Source organism: Dryas octopetala, chromosome 7 (genome assembly GCF_963921425.1).
Source record: "Dryas octopetala chromosome 7, drDryOcto1.1, whole genome shotgun sequence".
In the NCBI taxonomy this organism is placed as follows: domain Eukaryota; kingdom Viridiplantae; phylum Streptophyta; class Magnoliopsida; order Rosales; family Rosaceae; genus Dryas; species Dryas octopetala.
In genome coordinates, this window is record NC_141372.1 from 4,871,329 (window position 1) to 4,891,085 (window position 19,757).

The following is a 19,757-nucleotide window of genomic DNA, read 5'->3' on the forward strand; positions in this document are numbered from 1 at the left end:
ACTAATTAGCTAACTAGCTAGCTAGAGAGACCCAGTGGGAGAGGTTGGCATGGAATCACTTGACATGAAAATTATATGATAAGGGCGCATAGATCACCGAAACATTTGGTGGTGTAAAATTGTTTGCTTTGAGTGCTTAGACTTAATTTGTCGGTTTTTATATTAGAATTTACTCTAAAATTTTAAAATTAAATCTTAATTTGAAACCTTCATAAAGGTTATTCTACATCTTAAAAAAATACAGAATGAATCTATTTAGCAATAAGGTCAAAAACAGGCAAAAGAAGCAAAGACATCGGCTTGTTTTAAAAAATTTACGTCGAACTCTCGTTGTCATTATCAAATGCTTGATAGTACGTGCGACCATGACATGTACGTTTGCACTTAAATGACTTTTGCACATATGTTATATAAACATATTTACAATTTTTTAACTTTGACGACTTTATTATTGTGTTAAGATATAAATTTATAAACCATTAAATGTATTTATATGTCATAAAATAAACTGTAGAGTTTTATTTGAATTGAAAGTAGAAGGTACACATGATTAGACGTTTCATTTGAATACTAGTTTCCCAATTCTCTGGACATACTATAATGGTGTGTTTGGATGGAGGAAAAAAACTCGGAATTTAAACAAAACTCAGCATTTAAGAAATTACATGCTCTAATTTCCTTGTTTGGGTCCATAAATACAGAATTTTGTAAATTCTAGGTGGAAAAAAACTTGGGATTTGAAGGCTGTAAATTCCAACTTTAAATTTCACCTAAATTGGTGTCATTTTCAAAATTCCAAATTTTACAAAAGGAAAATAAGTCATGTCGACCATGTCGACACTACCACCACACCCGCCAACGTCACCACCACTAACACCACCACCCCCGCCACCCCTGCCACCACCCCCGCTGCCGCTGCCGCTGCCGCCACCATCACCACCACCACCAACACCGAGACCGCCACCGCCGCCGCCGCCACCACCACCATCACCATCACCGCCACCACCACCGCCACCACCACCACCATCACCATCACCATCACCGTCACCGCCACCACCACCATCACCGCCATTGCCGACACCACCGCCACCACCACCGCCACCGCCAACACCCCAATTTTAGCCACCACCATTTCTCCCACCGCTTGTGGGCCATCACCCCTACCAATATAATCAACTCACCATAAACATAATTTTTATTGTTGCCACCATCACCATCACTCTTTTGAATTGATGCATCAAAAATTAAAACTACCATAAATTTCGTTTTTAAACTCTATTATGTTTACATGTTATCCAAACAAGAGAATTTACATATTCTAGAATTTTAAATCACATCGTTTTAAATTCCGTCATTTGTGAATTCCTTAGTAATTTCAAACTACTTCATCCAAACGCACCATAAGGGAGCCGTACGTGGATCTATGTGGGGTTTGGAAGCTTGTGCGCCTTTCCTTTCCTAGCAAGACTTGATTTGAAATATGTTAGTGCGCACTTGGTCAAAGATCTATCACTTGCAGTCTTGCACGTTTAGTAATGCCCTCATGATCAATCTTTGATTACGGTACTCACCAAATCTTGATTTGCCACAATAAAATCTTCATTGATCACCATTTTTTGTGAGGAAAACGATAATTAATCGGAATGACGTTTTACACTTGTAAGTATTGGCATTTGTTAATTCATATATTTAATTTATACACTATAGTGGGCGGCCTCTGTCACGTTGTTTATCATCGAGTTGTTTCCCACCCTCGTAAATTAATTTTCCATTCAGTAATTAATGACGCATTATAGCATATGTTAATTATGTGTTGGGTTGTTTAATATTGTTAATCTATCATTAATCCTATTATTTATGATTGATTAACCCCCAGTGTACTTGATTAATTAGCGAGATCAACTTGAGTCATGGTAATCTCTACCATCTCATATACAGAAAAAATTATTATGTATAACTGATATATTATTATGTAATATAATTAATTTATGTATTATAATATGAGTGAATATTATATTTTATAAATATAAACATATCGTCTAATAATACCCTTATACATTAAATTGATTATATTACATAATGATATATGATATATCGATTATATTAAATAATTTTTCGCATATTAAAAAATGTGGGACTTGAAGTCGGCGAGAAAGAATTTTATATATATATCATGGCCAACTCACAAGCAAGTGCTCAACTGAAAAATGGCATTACGTACGTACAGTTAGAATTGGAGTCATGGAAAAAGAAGTTTTAGTCAAAAGCATCGAGCTAGCAATTAAGATACCCCCCACAAAATCCTAGCTAGCTAGCTAGATTCAATTTGATTCTTATCATGATAACCAACACCAACACACGTACAGTACCCTTTAATTTTCACATAATTAATTTGCCTGCACAACACTACTTTGTTGTAATTTTTTATATAGTAACAGATTAATTAATATGTCATATAGTACTGGTAACCCACCCCTAATAGTAACTTAGATTTAAGAATTTTTATCACACGTAATAGTAATATAGCTAGCCTCGAAGAACACTGCATTCCTTATATATATAGATAAATAAAAAGGAGGGGGGAGCTTAATAATGAGAAAGAATAAAAGGTCAACAAGAAGGAGCTCCCTAGCTACAAAGGTCGATCATTGTTGCATATGAATATAATTTGGAGATCCCTTTTGATTAAACGAAGATTACATGCATCTACTTGACCATGCATGCAACCATGTTCGCCATGTGAAATAGTTGAATTAATTAATATTGTTACACACTACTAGTGCGCACACAGCTTTAATTTCCAGCAGCAAATTAAAATTCAAGAGCCAATTAAGCACCTATATAATTAGTCAAATACATGTTGGATTCAAACCAGAAACGTCTCATCAGGCCCCGGCTAGCTAGTGGGTCTCTGTATGTTTCGCACCATTTAAATTCTCACTAAATTACTTGAATTAAGCATTAATTAACGTTTTAATTCCTAGACTCGAAATTATACACATTGGATCCGACAATTAATTAAACGTTATTAGCAAATATTCATCATGGTAACATGGTTATTGCATGGGACATGCAAATGGAGGAGTACTGGATATATGACTCTCCAAAGAGAATCTTGGGGAAAATAATCATTTAACCGTTTAAATTACCTCTTAATTCAACTCTCTTTTCAAGAATTTCGCCTCAGTACGCCAACTAACGAAGCTCTATATAAACCTTACATTTACACTCACTTGGAGGCACACAGACAAATTAACACCTCTACATCCTTTCATTACTTCCTAGCTAGCTAGCTACTTGTCTTTAATCTCGATCATATCCCTCTCTAATCTACAGCTTAATTTCTAAACTACCTGATGGCCAAGCTTATGTGCTCCATTGGTGTTTTTCTTTTTGTATTGATTTTCTCATATGGACTCATTTCAACTGAAGAAAGATTGTTGAAAACAGGTCAAATAAACGATAACAGGGTTAGCTGCAGCTCAGTAATGGATCTCAACCCGCACCGCAACCTGTTAGAAAATGAAGCAGACAAGGTACTGCCACTGCCACCCTCACTGAGCTATGACAGTACTACTCCTTCTCCTCCAACCGTTGACAATGTTGCTCGTGATGATTTCCGGCCCACCGATCCAGGCCACAGCCCCGGTGCGGGTCATGGTGTGGGACCCGAAACACTAGAGCCAAACCACTAAACTTATCTATATGTTATTGATTACGTACCATATATGAACTACTGTGTTCATATGTTTATATCAAGAATAATAAGCTAGCCAGCTAGCTATTAGCTACTACGTACGTACCCTGTAATTATATATGAATAATTTGGATGTTTAATTTGTTCAGCTTTTTATGATATGCAGAATATGATCGATCCTTATTCTTATATATCTTGGTTATGCATGTAATTGTTTTTCCTTTATATATCTTGGTTATGTAAAGTTCACATATATAGTTTTCATTCAAATTATTACCTATATACATCATACATGATTTAGGTAGTTGACATAAAATTAATATTTATCTTCTCTCTAAATAACACTTAGATAGTTAGATGTGATAACTGATGAAAAAAGAAATCATAATTGGTATAGTACATTAGTACGTAGTTTAAATGTTTAAAGATAACATTTTGTCCTCTTAAATTGTGTTCTTTAATTTCTTCTCAAAAAAAAAAAAATTGTGTTTTTTCATCTAGTTTATTATTATAATTTTTTTGTTAGCAAAATTAACATAGCGCCCATCAAAATATATATGGTGCTCAATTAGGGATGGCAACGGGGCGGGTTCGGGGCGGGTTTGCCAATACCATACCCGCCCCGCCGGGTAATCGGGTCCCCATCGGGGGTATTCGGGGCCCCTATTATTTTCAAAAAAAAAAATTTTTATATTAATAACATATCAAATTAATATAAATATATAATATAATAGATGAAATACATTAAAATTCATCATATTATATTACAATAACATTAAATCATAAAGAGAACACTATTAAATTTTAAAGATATGCAACAAAAATTAAGAAAATAAATTAAAATATAATTATATAATATAATATTTTTATTAAACGGGTATGCGGGGCGGGGCGGGGATGGGGATGGTATTACCATACCCGCTTAATCGGGGCGGGTCCCCACGGGGATTTTCGGGGACGGGGAATTTTGCCATCCCTATGCTCAATCATCTTAATCATCTTGTTGGGCTCAACGTATCCTTTAGCTTGAGATCATGTTTTGGACTCTTCCTTTCTTTTGTAAGAGAAATGCTTTAAGCAGGCCCAGGGACATCCTGGTTTTGTTTGTTTGTTTTTTGGGCCTTTTGGTCCCGTCGTATGAAAAAGAAGATCCATTTAGCCTTGAAACCTTTTTTTTTTGTGGTTAAAAGCCTTGAAACTTATTTACAGGTTTTTGTTTTTTGGTCAAGGGGAGTCCTCGTTTTATATGCTAGTGCCAAGGAAGTAGTAGCTTATGCCTTATGGGCCCTTATGTTGATAGTCACTTGTATATGATCTTCTCTCCTCTTAATTCTTTTCTAATTAAAAATAAAAGTTAATAAAAGAAAAATCCATTAGCTCGCTGCTCGCCTTGCTAGGTACAGGAAATAGCAAAGTTTAGGAAGCGTAAGATAAACAATATTTTAAAAAAACCATGAAATTCTTTAGCTCCTACGATTTGCCAATCTTAAAAGATAGATAAAACATTTATTACATATTTCAATATTGATTTTCTTTCAACCGGAAATAATTATGAGTTGTTGATTCCGTATATATAAATAAAAATTTATATATCATTCATATTTAGGAAAAGTTTTATCATTTAAATTATATATAACTATCACCATTTTAATGTTTTTTTCAAAAATATTGTTTGTCCATTTATCTGATCATAATTAGATAATTAAATGAATTTCAATTTTATTATGAGATTACATTATCAAATGAACTCAAAAGGGATTTTAACTCAGTATTATCTAATAACCATGTAGCTTTAGAGCCCTCATTCATATTATATAAGGTTTTTTTTAGCTTTAGAGCGCTCATTTGTATTATCATTTTTATACGATTTTAGAGTTGATAATGTTAAACGATTTCATAAAAATAAACGTACCGAGCGCTCAACTAATTCGAAGCCAACTCATTTTAATGAGCTGAGCGCTCAACACGTTTTTTTTTATGAAACTATTGAACATTATCAACTCTAAAATCGTATAAAAATATACAAATGTCTTTTTTTTGTTGTTGTTACATATACAGTAAAAATGAATAAAACAATACAAAACACAAAAGTACAAGAATTTGAAATCACATTCACCCTAATTTTATATATTAGTCTTGAACACGCTTGCCTAAGGCGGCTGAATGTTCAACCCTACATAAACACAAAGCGAAAAAGTATTTCGACCAACTATACATTTATATGGGGCTGGAAAAATCTTTCGACAAACTGCCACCGACCGAAAACAAACTGCAAACACCCGAGGTGGTGGAACATCGAACCAACCAGCGTCACTGACCGACATATCGACCCTTGTCAGTGGTGGTGGCAGTTGGGAAATCCCAAATCGTCGGCTAACCGATACCGACCGACCCCTTGTCCTCTTCTTCTTCTCCTATTGCAGCTGCTGCTTATTCTTCTTCTTCTTCTCCTTCTTGTCCTGCTTCTTCTTCTTACGGTGAGCTTAGGCTTGGCAGCGACGAAGCTTCGGGGAATGGGTGCGACGGTAGTGAGTCACGCACGGTAGTGAACTTGAGTGGTCGAACTTGTAGAGTTGGAATTGTAGTAGCCGATGACTGTGACTAGAGGTGCTAGAGTTGAAGTTGTAGAAAGAAAAAGGTGAAGTCTTAGCCACCGCATCCGACCGTGTTGAATTGATATTGACCAATACTTACCTTGTTGGTAACCGCCCTTGTCAGTATTGATGTCGGTGGCAAAGCTGGCCATACCACCGATGGTCGGTCAGTGATCAGTTGAGCCATTTCGGTTTGGTTACTGAACCGCTACCACCCTTACGTTTATATGTGGGATTTCTTAACACTTATAAAAATTAGGTGAATTTTTTTAATATTCAACACTTGTGAATTACTTTGTTATCGGAACTTCCAACATGAGCATTTCTATCATTTACTGTATATATATTGTTTTTAATTGAATTTTCTGTTTTTGCTATATATTATAATGAGGGTAAAAGTGAAAAGAACAGTACAAAAGTAAACTTGTGTTAATGTGTTCCATCTGGAAAGCTTTACACAAAAGGAGTGAAACTTCTGTTTGGCAACAAAGATCTCCCTGTGGTTTCCTGACCCGTACGTATCCATTTTGAGTACAACCACGATTTTTTCACCGCAATAAATTCTCACTGAAATTGAAAAGGAGATGATTACATCACGTGGTGAATTCAACGTTTAACGTAAAGATGAAAGAGAATCTAACCGAACACATAAAAAAAAATAAAAAATAAAAATGTTTATACGAGGGCAAAACCAAACGCAAGGCAGCTGGCGGCGGATCATGAAGAGAGTGCAAAACCACAACAGTCTCAATGTATATCTCTAATCACTTAATCAGTGTGTGCGAGATCCAACGGTGGAGATCAGACCACACCGTCTGATCCAACGGCCCAAAGAACAACCGCGTTTTACGAAGCGAACCCATGAATCCGTCATCCTCAAAATAAAATCCTTCCTCTCCCCCCGCAGCCCAAGCCCCTCTCTCTCTAAAAACTCAGATTCGGAAACTCTCTCCTTCTCTCTCTACAACTGAAGAACAGAACTCAGATTCACCGAATCCTACTTTCTTAAGTTCGAGCTGTTGTGTCGTTTTATATAGCTTGAGAGGGAAGGAGGGAGAGGGATAAAGAAAGAAAGATGCAATCGAACGGGTCTGATTCGTCGTTGCAACAGCAAGAGCAGAACAATCAACGGCAGCCACAAGCGCAGCAGCAGCAACAGGCCGGCGTGCAGGCGCAGCAGTGGATGGCGATGCAGTACCCGGCGGCAGCGATGGTAATGCAGCACCAGATGATGCCACCGCAGCATTACGCGACCCCGCCGCCGCCACCTCAGCACTACATGGCGTACCACCAGTATCAGCAGGCGCAGCAGCAGCACCACCCGCCACCGCAGCAACACGCACAACACCTTCAGCAACAGCAGTTGGGATCTAGCGGCGAGAATAAGACCATCTGGGTCGGAGATTTACACCATTGGATGGACGAGAATTACCTCCATAGCTGCTTTGCTTCCACTGGCGAGGTCCATTAATCTCTTTCTCTATATGTATATTATTTTCATATATATATATATTTATATTTAGACACGCACACATATTTGTACATCATTTTTATAATGTGTCTATTAGCCTGCGGATATGAATATTTATATGAAAGATGAAACCTTTATTTGAATTTTTTTTTTTTTTTTAAATTGTCATTGGGATTAAAAGTTGGAAGCTTTGAAGTTTCTGCTTAGAGAAAGGTGTTGTTTAGATTGGAATTTATTGTGTGAAGGGTGAAAGTTTTGATTCTATGTGTATGTTTTATTTGTTCGCATAGTTTTTGTATTAATCCATGTTGAGTTTTATGGCTTGGGATATGATATATGTGAACTACATTTGATATACATGGCAAAATGTTAAAGGTGTAGCCTTTGAAAGTGAAACTGTTATGCTGGACTTGGTTTTTTTTTTTTTGGCACAATTGGTAAAGGACTGAAAAGGATATATATGAATGGTTGTAGTGAGAAAAATACTTGTAACTTGTAACTGAAAATAAGTTGCTGTGAAGAGTAGAGGACATGGTTTTAATTGTATACTATTGGAAATTTTGTTTCTTTTTGGTACCTTGTGGGAATGTGCAAACAACACTACTCTTGGCCCTTCCTCATTTGGGTATTTTGTGTCATCCAGAAATACTTAATACTCTGGAATTTCATTTAGGTGTGAAGGAAAATGACTTATATATTGTTTTGAAAAAACAACAAATTGTGAACAGGGGCAAGATGTTTTCAAATTGTGTATTTTTTTTTATTCAATTTCATATGAGAATGTTTAACTGAAATGATTAATGCCTGAAATTCAATTACTAGAATATCAAACTTGGTCATCTTAATTTATTCACTAAAAATTTAAAGGAAGTTGTATTACTTAATAAAAAAGTACAAGATCTGAAGAATATAGTATAAGTATGTACACATTGAACTTTTGGTTGTTTGGAGCATCTGTTTGGCTAATTAATTAAAGTAGAACGTGCAAGAAGATTGATGGTGGTCCTGCTCATTTCATTTCCCTTTTTTGTATTTTTCAATTGAATAAAATGATAATCATAATGTGTTGGCCTTCAGTAAGGCCTGGTTCTGACAGAAAAAAGATTATTTGGGGAGTATTATGTTTCTTTCATTTTTTTTTTTTTTGAAGATGTGATTTTGTTCTGAAGCATGTAGAATTTTGATTTGTCACTGTCTCTTCCAATTAATTCAAGAGCAAAGTGCTCTATGGCGTGAAATTTTTTCAAAAACAAACTGTACCTCTTGCAGTTGCCATTGAAACTGATATCATGGAGAAATTACCACATATTGCTTCTGTCTGTTTAATCCATCTTTGTGCCCTGTACAATAACATATTTATATATTTGTTGTATCATGTAGATTGCCTGCATCAAGGTTATTCGCAATAAGCAGACTGGTTTATCAGAAGGCTATGGATTTGTAGAATTTTTTTCACATGCAACAGCTGAGAAAGTTCTACAGAACTATTCTGGCATTTTAATGCCGAACACAGAACAGCCCTTCCGCCTGAACTGGGCAACATTTAGCACGGGTGACAAGCGTTCAGATAATGCTCCTGATCTTTCCATTTTTGTAGGAGATTTAGCTGCAGATGTTACAGATAGTTTATTGCTTGAAACATTTTCTAGTAGATACCCATCTGTTAAAGCAGCGAAAGTTGTCTTTGATGCCAATACTGGTCGTTCAAAGGGTTACGGTTTTGTGAGGTTTGGAGACGAGACTGAAAGGTCACAGGCTATGACTGAAATGAATGGTGTTTATTGTTCAAGCAGGCCTATGCGCATTGGTGCTGCAACTCCTAGGAAATCATCTGGATATCAGCAACAATACTCTTCACAAGGTATTTAGTTCTATATGCTTTATCCATTTGAAGTTTAGTTTTGGTACGTACTTCAAACTCTTTGTATATCAAGGCTTTGTATGAGCATCTGAATGCTCTAGCTTTACCTCTGTTATGGCAATAAGAAGGAAAGCTGTTTAATTGCTAACATTTTTTTCGAATCTATTGCTAGAAATATTCACTGCACACTTAAGTTTCTTAGAGTTCATTTTGGTAAGTAAGAGCAGGTTTGCCCATGTAATGCACATTAATTAACGGTATCTCTGAAATAGTTACAGTTGATCAATCTTTTTCCCTTAGTTGGATTTGGTTTTATGAGCTATTTGTATTTTCTTTTCCTCTGTGATCTGTCCACCAGCCAAGCAGATTGTATTGTGAAAGAGGGTATCTTTATATAACCATGGCTTGAATGTAATCTTCTTTATTTATCTGCTTTAATTTGGTTTGGTTTCTGCAGGGGGGTATGCGTTAAATGGTACACCAACCCAAGGGTTCCAATCTGATGGAGATTCTACCAACACAACAGTGAGTCTTCCAGCTTCTCATGGTTTAAACCAATGGTGACTTTCTTTTGTCTCCACTTGGCTGACTTGTGTGTCAATTATAGATATTTGTCGGAGGGCTTGACCCTACTGTTACTGATGAAGAGCTCAGGCAGTCCTTCTCTAAGTATGGTGAGATAGTCTCTGTTAAAATACCAGTTGGAAAAGGATGTGGGTTTGTACAATTTGCCAATAGGTAACTTGTTGGTCATAATTTTGCTCTGCAACATTAGTGATGACATACTTTTTTATTTAACAACGAGTTACCATGTGATCCTTTATGATCTATTGTTACAGAAATAATGCTGAGGAGGCATTGCCTAAAGTGAACAACACAATGATTGGCAACCAAACAGTCCGACTTTCATGGGGTCGCAATCCAGCAAATAAGCAGGCATCTCTATCTCTCTCTCTCTCTCTCTCTCTCTCTCTTGATTAAACCCCCATCCCCCAAAAAACCCAACTTGGTTTTGTTTGCTTGTGTTTGAAGAAACCAAGGATGAAGGCCATATAGTGCCACTGCTGCCATGTCATTAGCATGGACAGATCTTTCAAATCAATCAAGCTGTTGTAGTGGTCTCTGTTTCACTTTGGAAGACATTATCCAATATTGTTTTCTGACCACTTGATTTGATTTGATTTTGATTTTTAGCAGTTTAGAGTGGATTTTGGCAACCAATGGGCTGGGGCATACTATGGAGGACCTGTTTATGATGGTTATGGTTATGCGCTGCCACCACATCATGACCCAAGCATGTATGCTGCAGCTGCATATGGAGCTTATCCTGTTTATGGCACCCACCAACAACAAGTAAGCTGAGGAAAGCTAGCTGCTCCTGTGGTATGGCAGCTACCAGCAACAGTGAGTGAACTGAGTGAGCTGAATGAGTACGTAGTTTTAGTAATTAAGACATTATGAGTAGTAGTACTCTAGAGTCTCTTATTCTGTAATTCGCTTGGTGCTCTAGAATTCTTATAAAATCCCTCCAATTGGGGAGTGGAACTGAATTTTGACAACTTGAGGTAGTTTTGTAAGGATTTGGTTGATCATTTCTTTAGAATCACGTATGCGATTTTAAGGGGAAACTTATTCATGAATTGAAAATGATGCAAATTAAATCTTTAGGAGGCTTATGCATATTATATCCTGTGGTGTGAAAGCTTAAATTGCCACTTAAGTATGCCTAGAAAACTGTCAAATAGAAAGAAAACAAAAAAAAGAAGTATATTACTTGGGGTTGTGTAAACTGTAAAACCAACCTCGAAATTTCGGATAACTGGTTCGTCTATAATTCACACTGCTTGGAATATGAGATGGGGCCGGCTAGCTAGCAATTTCTGCGTACGCCAAAAGCAAGGTTGCAGAATGAACCTAAGGTTTGGTGCTGCATATTCCATGTTTTTTTTTTTTTGGTCTGACATATTCCAAGTTTTTGTTTGAGAAATTTGAATTGGTTGCAGCCAAGACACGATTAGTTTGGGGGCCCAATCAGCCCAATTCTCAGATCTTTGGGTAGGCAAAAAACAACTTTCGACTTTGTCTTGAGTTGAATCCCGGAAAAGAAAAAAGGAAATGGAAGATAAGATAAGAAAGTGAATTGGGCTGATTGGGCTCCACCATTGGGCCCCCAAAACTAATCTTGTCTTGGCTGCAACCAATAGGATAACGTGCGCGACATGTGTTAGTAATAAAGACGACGACGATCATCAAAACTGTATGGGTCCGTTATATTGAAACTCTCTGTAACGATTTCCAAGCTTATATTTTTCTGCTGAAATCAACGTACGAGGAGCCATGAATCCAAGTACGAAGAGTGCTAGTGAAGCGCAGGCTCACAAGACCCACACATATAATATACACAACGTGAGCTGTCAAGTGTTGGAATCATGGGGCGCACAGCACCCCAGAGTTGGGTTGGGCATTCGGGACACATGGGAACCAAAAGTTGACAAAACCGAAACTAGTGAACACAATTGAAAAAGAGGGCATGGCATGGCTATGCTTTTGCGAGACAAATGTGAGAGACTTTTCCAAAGTCCATGAAACCACCAATATTATATTCTCCGTTTAACCACCTAAAATTACCATTCGGTTGAGGCTTTATCTAAGTGTGAAGCTTTGTCTTTATCAACTTTAATGCTATTAGTAGCGGATGATCTACTTACATAGTGTAAATTATTTGTCATTTTTTCAATATAAAATTAATTTCATCCATACTCGTGATACAATCCGAGTTGAAGATGAGGAAACTTCTTGGCCAATAAAAAAAAAAACCCAAAGTTTGGTTTTGGTTTTTATAGTTTGAGTTAAGTTTCACTTTGATCCCTGTAGTTTTAATTGTTATGATTTTAGTGTAGTTTGAGTTAGGTTCCACGTTAGTCATATAGTTTCAATTCTTATGATTTTGGTCGTGTAGTTTATAAATTGTTGTAATTTAAGAGCATCTTAGCATTTTTGTTTATCAAACTATAGAATCAAAGTGGAACCTAAGTCAAACTACTGAGACAAAAAATGAAACTTAACTCAAACTACAGGTACTAAAATCATAACAATTAAAATTACAAAGACCAAAGTAAAACTTAACTTAAACTATAAAAATCAAAATCATAATAATTAAAATTACAGAAGTAAAACCTAACTCAAAACCATAGGAGTCAAAAGTGTACTTTTGCCAAAAACGAGTCGAAGATGAGGAAACCACGGCAGATAGCGTTTTCAATGGTAGGGATTAAAAGGATGCGATATTGCGATCCTACGTGGCGCGCACTCATTGCTTGAAAGGCAAGCACATGATAGGCAGCTGATTGGTTGGGCGTCCACAGGACAGACCCCAGCCATGTGACACATCCCACCAAATATCATCCACGTGGCATCCACCGTCCCTACACGTGTACTACTGTGGTCGTTTGGGTCAGTAACAGTACACTAATTAATGATTAGCTTAATTAAATAAAAATTAATAAAATAATGGGGATTCACTATACTCGATTTGGTAATAGCTGGCCTGTGGCAATCCTCTCTGTGCAACACGTTTCGAATCCAATGGCACACCTTTCTCTTTCCTCTCCCCCACCTCCGTACTCAGCTTCTTGTCCATTACTTCACCGGCGAATCTTCGTGCCTGCTTCTGCTTTTAGAATCCAAGCTTCTTCATCTTCAACCTCCAATTCAAATTCGACGCCGCCCAAAGTCGTCGCCACCAGAGAGCGGGGCAAGAATGGCAAGCTCATCAACGCTCTGGTATATATACATGTTCTCTCTCCGTCTTTCTCTTTCTCTCTGTCTCTGCCATTTTTATGCGATTTTCTCGAGGCACTGAAACTTTTCGGTTGCGTTCTGTTGGATTTCTAGGGCTCTACATTTTGCTTCTCTGTCGCTTTCTTTCTTTCATCTTTGAATTTCGATCTTTTATAAATGCTCTATATATTCACAATTAATGATTGTAGTCGAACTATGCAAGTATTTTTAGATTTTTTTGCCTGCGATTTAAATTATCAATGAGCTGCCAGATAGGTGTTTGATTAAATGTGGAAACGATTGTCAGTCCGCGGCATTTATTTGAGCATTTCAATTTTTTTTTTTGAACTTCTTTTGGTTTTTTCACTGGCTTTCGAATTTCAATTCTATGATTTTGTCCAAGACCGACACTAGTGAAATGTCTGTGGCTTTTCACATTTTAAATCTATAATCCGTACCGGTACTTAACTTTCTGGAATTTCATATCCACTTGATATATTTTCCAGCACCAAAACGATATGTATGTATGTGTATATGCATGTATGTATGATATGCATATACATATGTATAGGTAGCTTCAAGTAAGGATGTACTTATTTTAAGAAAAATTAGAACATCCTCTCTGGGTACCACCAGCAATGCAGTTCAGTTATTGAACTCGTACATCGATTAGGTCCCACCACAAGGGTTGTCCCTGTAAAAAATCAACCATATTGGTTATTGTTTGGTCATCTAAACTGTGCAGACAAACACAGTCCGTTTGATAAAATTGAAATGATGTTGACAGTAATAAATTGGCTAAACAATTTCCGATTTGACTGATTTTTTGCGAGGGTGATTTATGAATGATAAAAATATGGACGGTTTCGATTATTGAATTGTAGGCCTGAGATATGATGTCCTTATTTTCTTAAAGTAAGGACATCCTTACTTGAAGCTCCATCTACATATGTATATGTACGTATGTATAGATGTGTATATGTATGTATGTGTTTATGTGAACTTGTAGCCTAGGTGTCTCTGACGGGATTTTCAAATGTCGAGTACAGGCAAAGCAGGGAATCAGCTGTTTGGAGCTTCCCCTCATCCAGCATACACGGGGATCTGATCTAGATAGGCTTCCTACTCTATTAAGTGGTAACTTCAACATATTTATTTTGTGATCTGGAGCAATTTCGCAGATAATGCCATCATATTGTGCATGGTTAGGGAGGTTTTTGGGTTAATTTTGAGCTTTATATGACAAAATACCTTTGGTAATTGGTCCTATGACAACATGTAAGAATAGCTATTATTACATATCCTTTTCTCTCTGTCACCAAGTCAACTAGCCATATTCTTGTTAGCCCATTTTGTTCTTTGGCCCCAAACTTCAACTGCATCTTTCTTTTTCCCTTTTTAAAGTTCTTGTTTGATTACATTCTCACCTAGCATAATCCAACATGTACTACTGTTTGTTAACTAACACTCTTCTTTTAATGGTCCTTGTTGGCAGCAGATACTGCATTTGACTGGATTGTCATAACTTCCCCTGAAGCCGGTTCAGTCTTTTTAGAGGCATGGAAGTAAGGAATAGAACTTGCTATCTAGAAATCTGGCGCATTTTGCATTTAATGACTTGTTCATGCAGCTTTTATCTGAAAATTGTTGCTTTTATGTGAAAACTGTCTGTTTCTCAAATTTGGCTCTTTACCATGAAACTTTTAGTATCTTTCGGATTAGCATGCATTTTTCATCAACTCTAGAACCTCTATTCATTTTGTGAGGTTAAATGACTTTCTCTGCGATCTTAATTTCCATATGTCCTCAGGTCTCAAAATCTTTTTGTGTTGTCATCCTTTACAAATATATTCCCTTTTCCTGAAATTTGGAAATTTGGTTTGAAGGATTACTGTGAACTTTGGTTCGTTCTGTAAATTGATATTATATATGGAAGACTTATGGAGAAAAGGTCTTTATATTTTCCTTTTTTTTTTAACTTTGTGGATAGTTTCTTTTCTCCAAAATGATTGGATTAGCCTTGTTATTGGCCTTTAGGGCTGCTGGAACTCCAAATGTTAAGGTCGGTGTTGTGGGGGCTGGTACAGCAAGCATTTTTGAGGAAGTAATACAGTCATCAAAGCAATCCCTCAACGTTGCCTTCGTGCCATCAAAAGGTACTTATGCATATACATTAGTGTAGGCAAGCATGTAATTCTGTACAAAGTGTATTATTGCCTTTTATGCTTCCTAGTCATTGAGATGACCCAAGAAAGAAAAACATCAAGGTCTTAAAACTACGTGGAAAGCACTGGAGATACTATTAAAATTTAAATGTCTTCAAATATAGATGCATTGAATATCCCAGAGAAAGTATTCTTGTGCTGAAGTTAGATGCTTTTGTTCAATATATGACCCAATATTGTGGGATCATATGATTCTTTCTAGCCACTATTGGATTCTAATCTTGCCAGACTTTTTTTCTTTTTGAACTGTAACTCTTCAGCAACAGGCAAGGTTTTGGCTTCAGAGCTTCCTAAGAACGGGAATAGAAAATGCACTGTTTTATATCCTGCTTCTGCAAAGGCCAGCAATGAGATTGGTAAGTGGAATGCTTCAATATGTATGCCTGCTTCCCTTTGGATGGACTTTTTATTTTTTGCCATTTTAGGATTGGGTGAATCCAAGATAACTATCTTATTTGAGCTTCTCTTTTGGACATCTAGTGGACAGTTATGTACTCTCTTTTATGTGGTTGGTTTTAACTGAGAAATGATTAAAATTCGGAAGTTCCTGCCATGTCTAAATGGAGTACGCATTAAGCTCAGCATATAATTTTATTGCCTTTGTATATCATATTTCAGCAGTTTCTATTGTATTTTACCATCTTTGTCTTGGCATATTTCTTTCAGAGGAAGGCCTGTCCAATCGTGGATTTGAGGTCATGAGGCTAAATACATACACAACGGTATTATAACTCATCTTTGGGCATGCAAGTGTGATACCTAATGATTCATTTCAGTCAGAACATGATTTCTGATAATCCCTTATAGGCACCTGTTCATCATGTCGACCAAATGGTTTTGAAGCAGGCACTTTCCTCCCCTGTTGTTGCAGTTGCTTCTCCTTCTGCAGTTCGGTCAGTAATATGTGACATGTAGATAGTTTTCTCTGAGCTAGTTAGAGTTTTGTTTCACTGGAGACTATAAGTGTCTCAATCATCGAGTACATTCTTAATTTGAACTCTCCCATTCCCTGTTCCAGTTGATCATTCTATCCATTTTCCATATACTACCTTCCGATCGCCTTCATTTGGAATTATGTGAATAGCTTTTTATTTTTGTCATTTTTCACATTCTGAGCTACCTAGGTTAAGCAAGGATTTTTGGAAAGACAGCTTTACCTAATCTCAGCTTATTTATCTCCACTACAACAGTGCCTGGGTCAATCTTATTTCAGAGTCAGAGCAATGGAGCAATTCAGTTGCCTGTATTGGTGAGACAACTGCTAAAGCTGCCAAGAAATTAGGCTTGAGAAACATTTACTACCCAATGAACCCAGGTCTTGAAGGGTAATACTCACTTTTCTAATCTTTATTCTTAAAATTTTTGGTAGGTGTTTTTTGTTACTGTATTAGTCACTGATTATTAAATTTTTATGCTAATTGCTGAATTTCTATAGTAATGCTACTCTTGCGACAGCACTAGTTTGCATTATATTTAATTTGATATTGATATGTTGTTAAATGTCCTTTTATTCCTTAAGTTTCATTATCCTTTGATCTAATTTGACTAAAGGGTGAACTCAAGTATGCTGTTATAATTTTTATATCAGTCTTTTTTTGTCGCTGATGATTGTTGTAGTAGGCTACACTGAGATGCTTCCTTATATCTTTTTCTTGTTTTAACTTTTTGTTTTGGATGACAGATGGGTGGATAGCATCGTTGAAGCATTGAGAGAAAATGTCCATGTGTAGACTTGGCGGAAAAATTATTTCAGGTAGTTTTTCCTTCTGCTATGTTTTATGACCTGCATCTTCTTTTATTATGTGCTTATAGGTCAAATGAGCTGTGTCTCTCCAGTTTTCTCCCAGGCTAGGCAGGCTCACAAGGAGATAACCGGCACACAATTGAGGCAGCACGAACAAACGCATGGAACGTGAAATTTCACAATTTCTGCATAAACTAGCTGCAAAGCAAGGTGAGATATTTGCAAGCAGCAGGACAAAAAGATGTCGGGAGTCGGGACACTTAACATCCTGAAGGCAGAGCCTTCTTTTGAGGTTCATGATGAGGCTGTTGGGATCATTTGTGGAAAAGAAAGCTTACTCTCATTAATTTGTATGTATTTTATCTCTTTTTCCATTTTCACGTTGGCCTTAACATCCATTTTGCTACTCTAGCTGTTTGGTGTAACTGCCCGTTCATGTGTGTACTGGCCACAAGTATAATTCTTTATTAGATAAAAGAAGTGAATTCTTCTTTCTAGCTCTGTACATTTTATGCTGGAAATGGAAGCTTAATTTATGAGTCCTTTCATTGTCGTGCTTGTATAGTTGTATATATACTGTGACTTGCTGCAGTTGCTGATGAATGAGAAATTGGTATGATTTATAGCTGTTGTCCTCTTAAACACCCACATAACTGGATTAACTTGCCAAGTAGCTGAAATTTGTGTCGGACTTAAAATTCTATTATTGCGTAGGCCTTGGTTATACTAGGGTTTTACAGATCAACTTTTGATGCCTTGGTTAAAAATACGTGGATATTCAGATAATTGAGGGAATAATTATTGTGGTGGGTTGACAACTTGGTAAGGAGGAAGCTTGCCATGAAGGAAAGATGAGATGAAGGTGAGTGCTTGCGGTGGTTGGTTGGTGCGAACCATATGCCCAGCTCCCCTTACTGTAGTAAATGTCAACCCTTTGTACCCAGCCACATATCCTCTAACCTGCATTATATGCCAACCAATTCATCGTGAGGAAACTGCCGAAAAATTTCAAACTGCAGACATTAGAGGGCGTTCGAACGCCCAAGGCTGAACATGTGAACGCCCTCTAATATGAATCATATATTACCTTGCCATTACCATGCAGTCTGAAGTGGTAGCTTGAGGTTGTTTTGGGGTATCTGGAAGATGTGACTGGTACGCTGCTATCAGTGTCCCCACTGCAGGTTGCATTCAACATAAAATCTCAGGTGCCATCGGGTGCTAATATCAGTCACATTTATCTTAATTAATCAATTCAAGGCTCTTAAGTCTTACCTATACATCCATAACCTTATCCCACTTGCTATGAGCTGCTTTATCGTGGGTAGAATGGATGTTGGGGCGTCGGTCCATGCAACATTACTAGAAACAATATGTCAAAAAAAAAAAAAAAAAAAAGGGTTAGAAAATGAGAACCTGTTTTCAGCTGTTTGATAATTTGAATATGTAGATGCATATCAATTTCTCATATATAATCTAACGATTGGAAAACAGATTTGATTTCAAGTGAAATTGGCTGATGAGCGAACAATCTTGTGATCTTGATAAATATATATACAGCTTTGTTAAATCAGAGCCCTTCTGTGACCTATACCTCGTTTTAGGCATAATGAGATATGATTTATAAGACCAATTCTGCATTGTAGTTCAATGATTAAAGCCATCCATTTTCTAAGTCCTACTTCAAGGATTATTTCTAAAAAAAATTAGATAAATCGAAAACTATTTAACCATTTGATTAAATAGTCATTATTTTAAGTGTTAACCGATTTGTATTAATGGAAGGGCCATCTTGTTATATATATTGCATATTTATAAGCAGGGAAAAGCAAGTTGTGCATATATATTTGTAGGTTTTGCATGAAGAGCTGCTTGCACCTCCACAAAAGTAACATGGAACATATATCCAAGTAATTTCTGGCTTAATTAATGGGAAGGTCTGGTTTCAAAACCTTGCTTAATTAATTACAGACTAGCTTACAGAAGGAGTACTAGTACTAGCTGAGGCAGATTTGGGTTGGGAATCTTGTGATATATATATTTCTGCAAACTGGAGCGTAGATCGATGTTGTAAATATCAAGGTCTCCAAGCTCATAGTATGATTAATTGACTTTCATATTTGAGACACGTGTCCGAGGCATTATCCGAAGCAAAGTCACATGTATTCCTGCATGGGTTTCGTCAGAGTTAAAACCATGTTCCCGCAGATAACCATAAGCACCCAGTTGGCCGTCCTTTTCATCGATCCAAGCATTCCCAATCTACAAAACAGAGGAATAGTTTAACAGTAATTAATATCAATTAATTACCTCCATTTAACCATAACACTAGAGCTTTTGTTGAAGAATTGTTAGGGGGTTCAACAAAGTAGTACGTACTAGAAC

General features: G+C 36.8%; 2 protein-coding genes and 1 pseudogene across 4 annotated transcripts; 2 read left to right on the forward strand and 1 right to left on the reverse strand.

Annotated features, from left to right (window-relative positions):
• The first annotated feature begins 7,168 nt into the window (after positions 1-7,168).
• On the forward strand, positions 7,169-11,251 carry LOC147278807 (polyadenylate-binding protein RBP47-like). Of its 2 annotated transcripts, none has more exons than XM_086250601.1 (6): positions 7,169-7,753; positions 9,143-9,623; positions 10,081-10,148; positions 10,231-10,361; positions 10,463-10,559; positions 10,818-11,251. In XM_086250601.1, exons 1-6 carry the CDS (start codon positions 7,367-7,369, stop codon positions 10,983-10,985), a joined length of 1,332 nt encoding a protein of 443 aa, XP_086106727.1. In that variant the 5' UTR covers positions 7,169-7,366; the 3' UTR covers positions 10,986-11,251. The 2 variants fall into 2 exon arrangements, with proteins under 2 accessions (XP_086106727.1, XP_086106728.1); XM_086250602.1 differs by having other exon boundaries at positions 7,171-7,753; positions 10,821-11,251.
• Positions 11,252-13,173: 1,922 nt separating this feature from the next.
• Positions 13,174-17,914, forward strand: HEMD (uroporphyrinogen-III synthase family protein). Of its 2 annotated transcripts, none has more exons than XM_086252716.1 (10): positions 13,174-13,406; positions 14,453-14,540; positions 14,902-14,968; positions 15,441-15,559; positions 15,889-15,984; positions 16,295-16,350; positions 16,436-16,521; positions 16,819-16,953; positions 17,310-17,381; positions 17,465-17,914. In XM_086252716.1, the coding sequence occupies exons 1-9, from the start codon at positions 13,209-13,211 to the stop codon at positions 17,356-17,358; spliced, it is 894 nt and encodes a 297-aa protein (XP_086108842.1). In that variant the 5' UTR covers positions 13,174-13,208; the 3' UTR covers positions 17,359-17,381; positions 17,465-17,914. The 2 variants fall into 2 exon arrangements, with proteins under 2 accessions (XP_086108842.1, XP_086108843.1); XM_086252717.1 differs by having other exon boundaries at positions 13,192-13,406; positions 14,899-14,968.
• A 256-nt stretch (positions 17,915-18,170) lies between these two features.
• On the reverse strand, positions 18,171-19,688 carry LOC147278809 (serine carboxypeptidase 1-like; annotated as a pseudogene).
• Between the last annotated feature and the right edge of the window lie 69 nt (positions 19,689-19,757).

Bases quoted from the DNA above. Each gene is read 5' to 3' on its own strand.
- HEMD (XM_086252717.1), top strand. From the start codon at position 13,209: ATGGCACACCTTTCTCTTTCCTCTCCCCCACCTCCGTACTCAGCTTCT. The intron at 15,985-16,294 runs GTAAGTGGAATG...TATTTCTTTCAG, and splicing joins AAAGGCCAGCAATGAGATTG to AGGAAGGCCTGTCCAATCGT. The intron at 16,522-16,818 runs GTCAGTAATATG...CCACTACAACAG, and splicing joins GCTTCTCCTTCTGCAGTTCG to TGCCTGGGTCAATCTTATTT.
- LOC147278807 (XM_086250601.1), top strand. From the start codon at position 7,367: ATGCAATCGAACGGGTCTGATTCGTCGTTGCAACAGCAAGAGCAGAAC. The intron at 7,754-9,142 runs GTCCATTAATCT...TGTATCATGTAG, and splicing joins GCTTTGCTTCCACTGGCGAG to ATTGCCTGCATCAAGGTTAT. The intron at 10,149-10,230 runs GTGAGTCTTCCA...TGTCAATTATAG, and splicing joins GAGATTCTACCAACACAACA to ATATTTGTCGGAGGGCTTGA.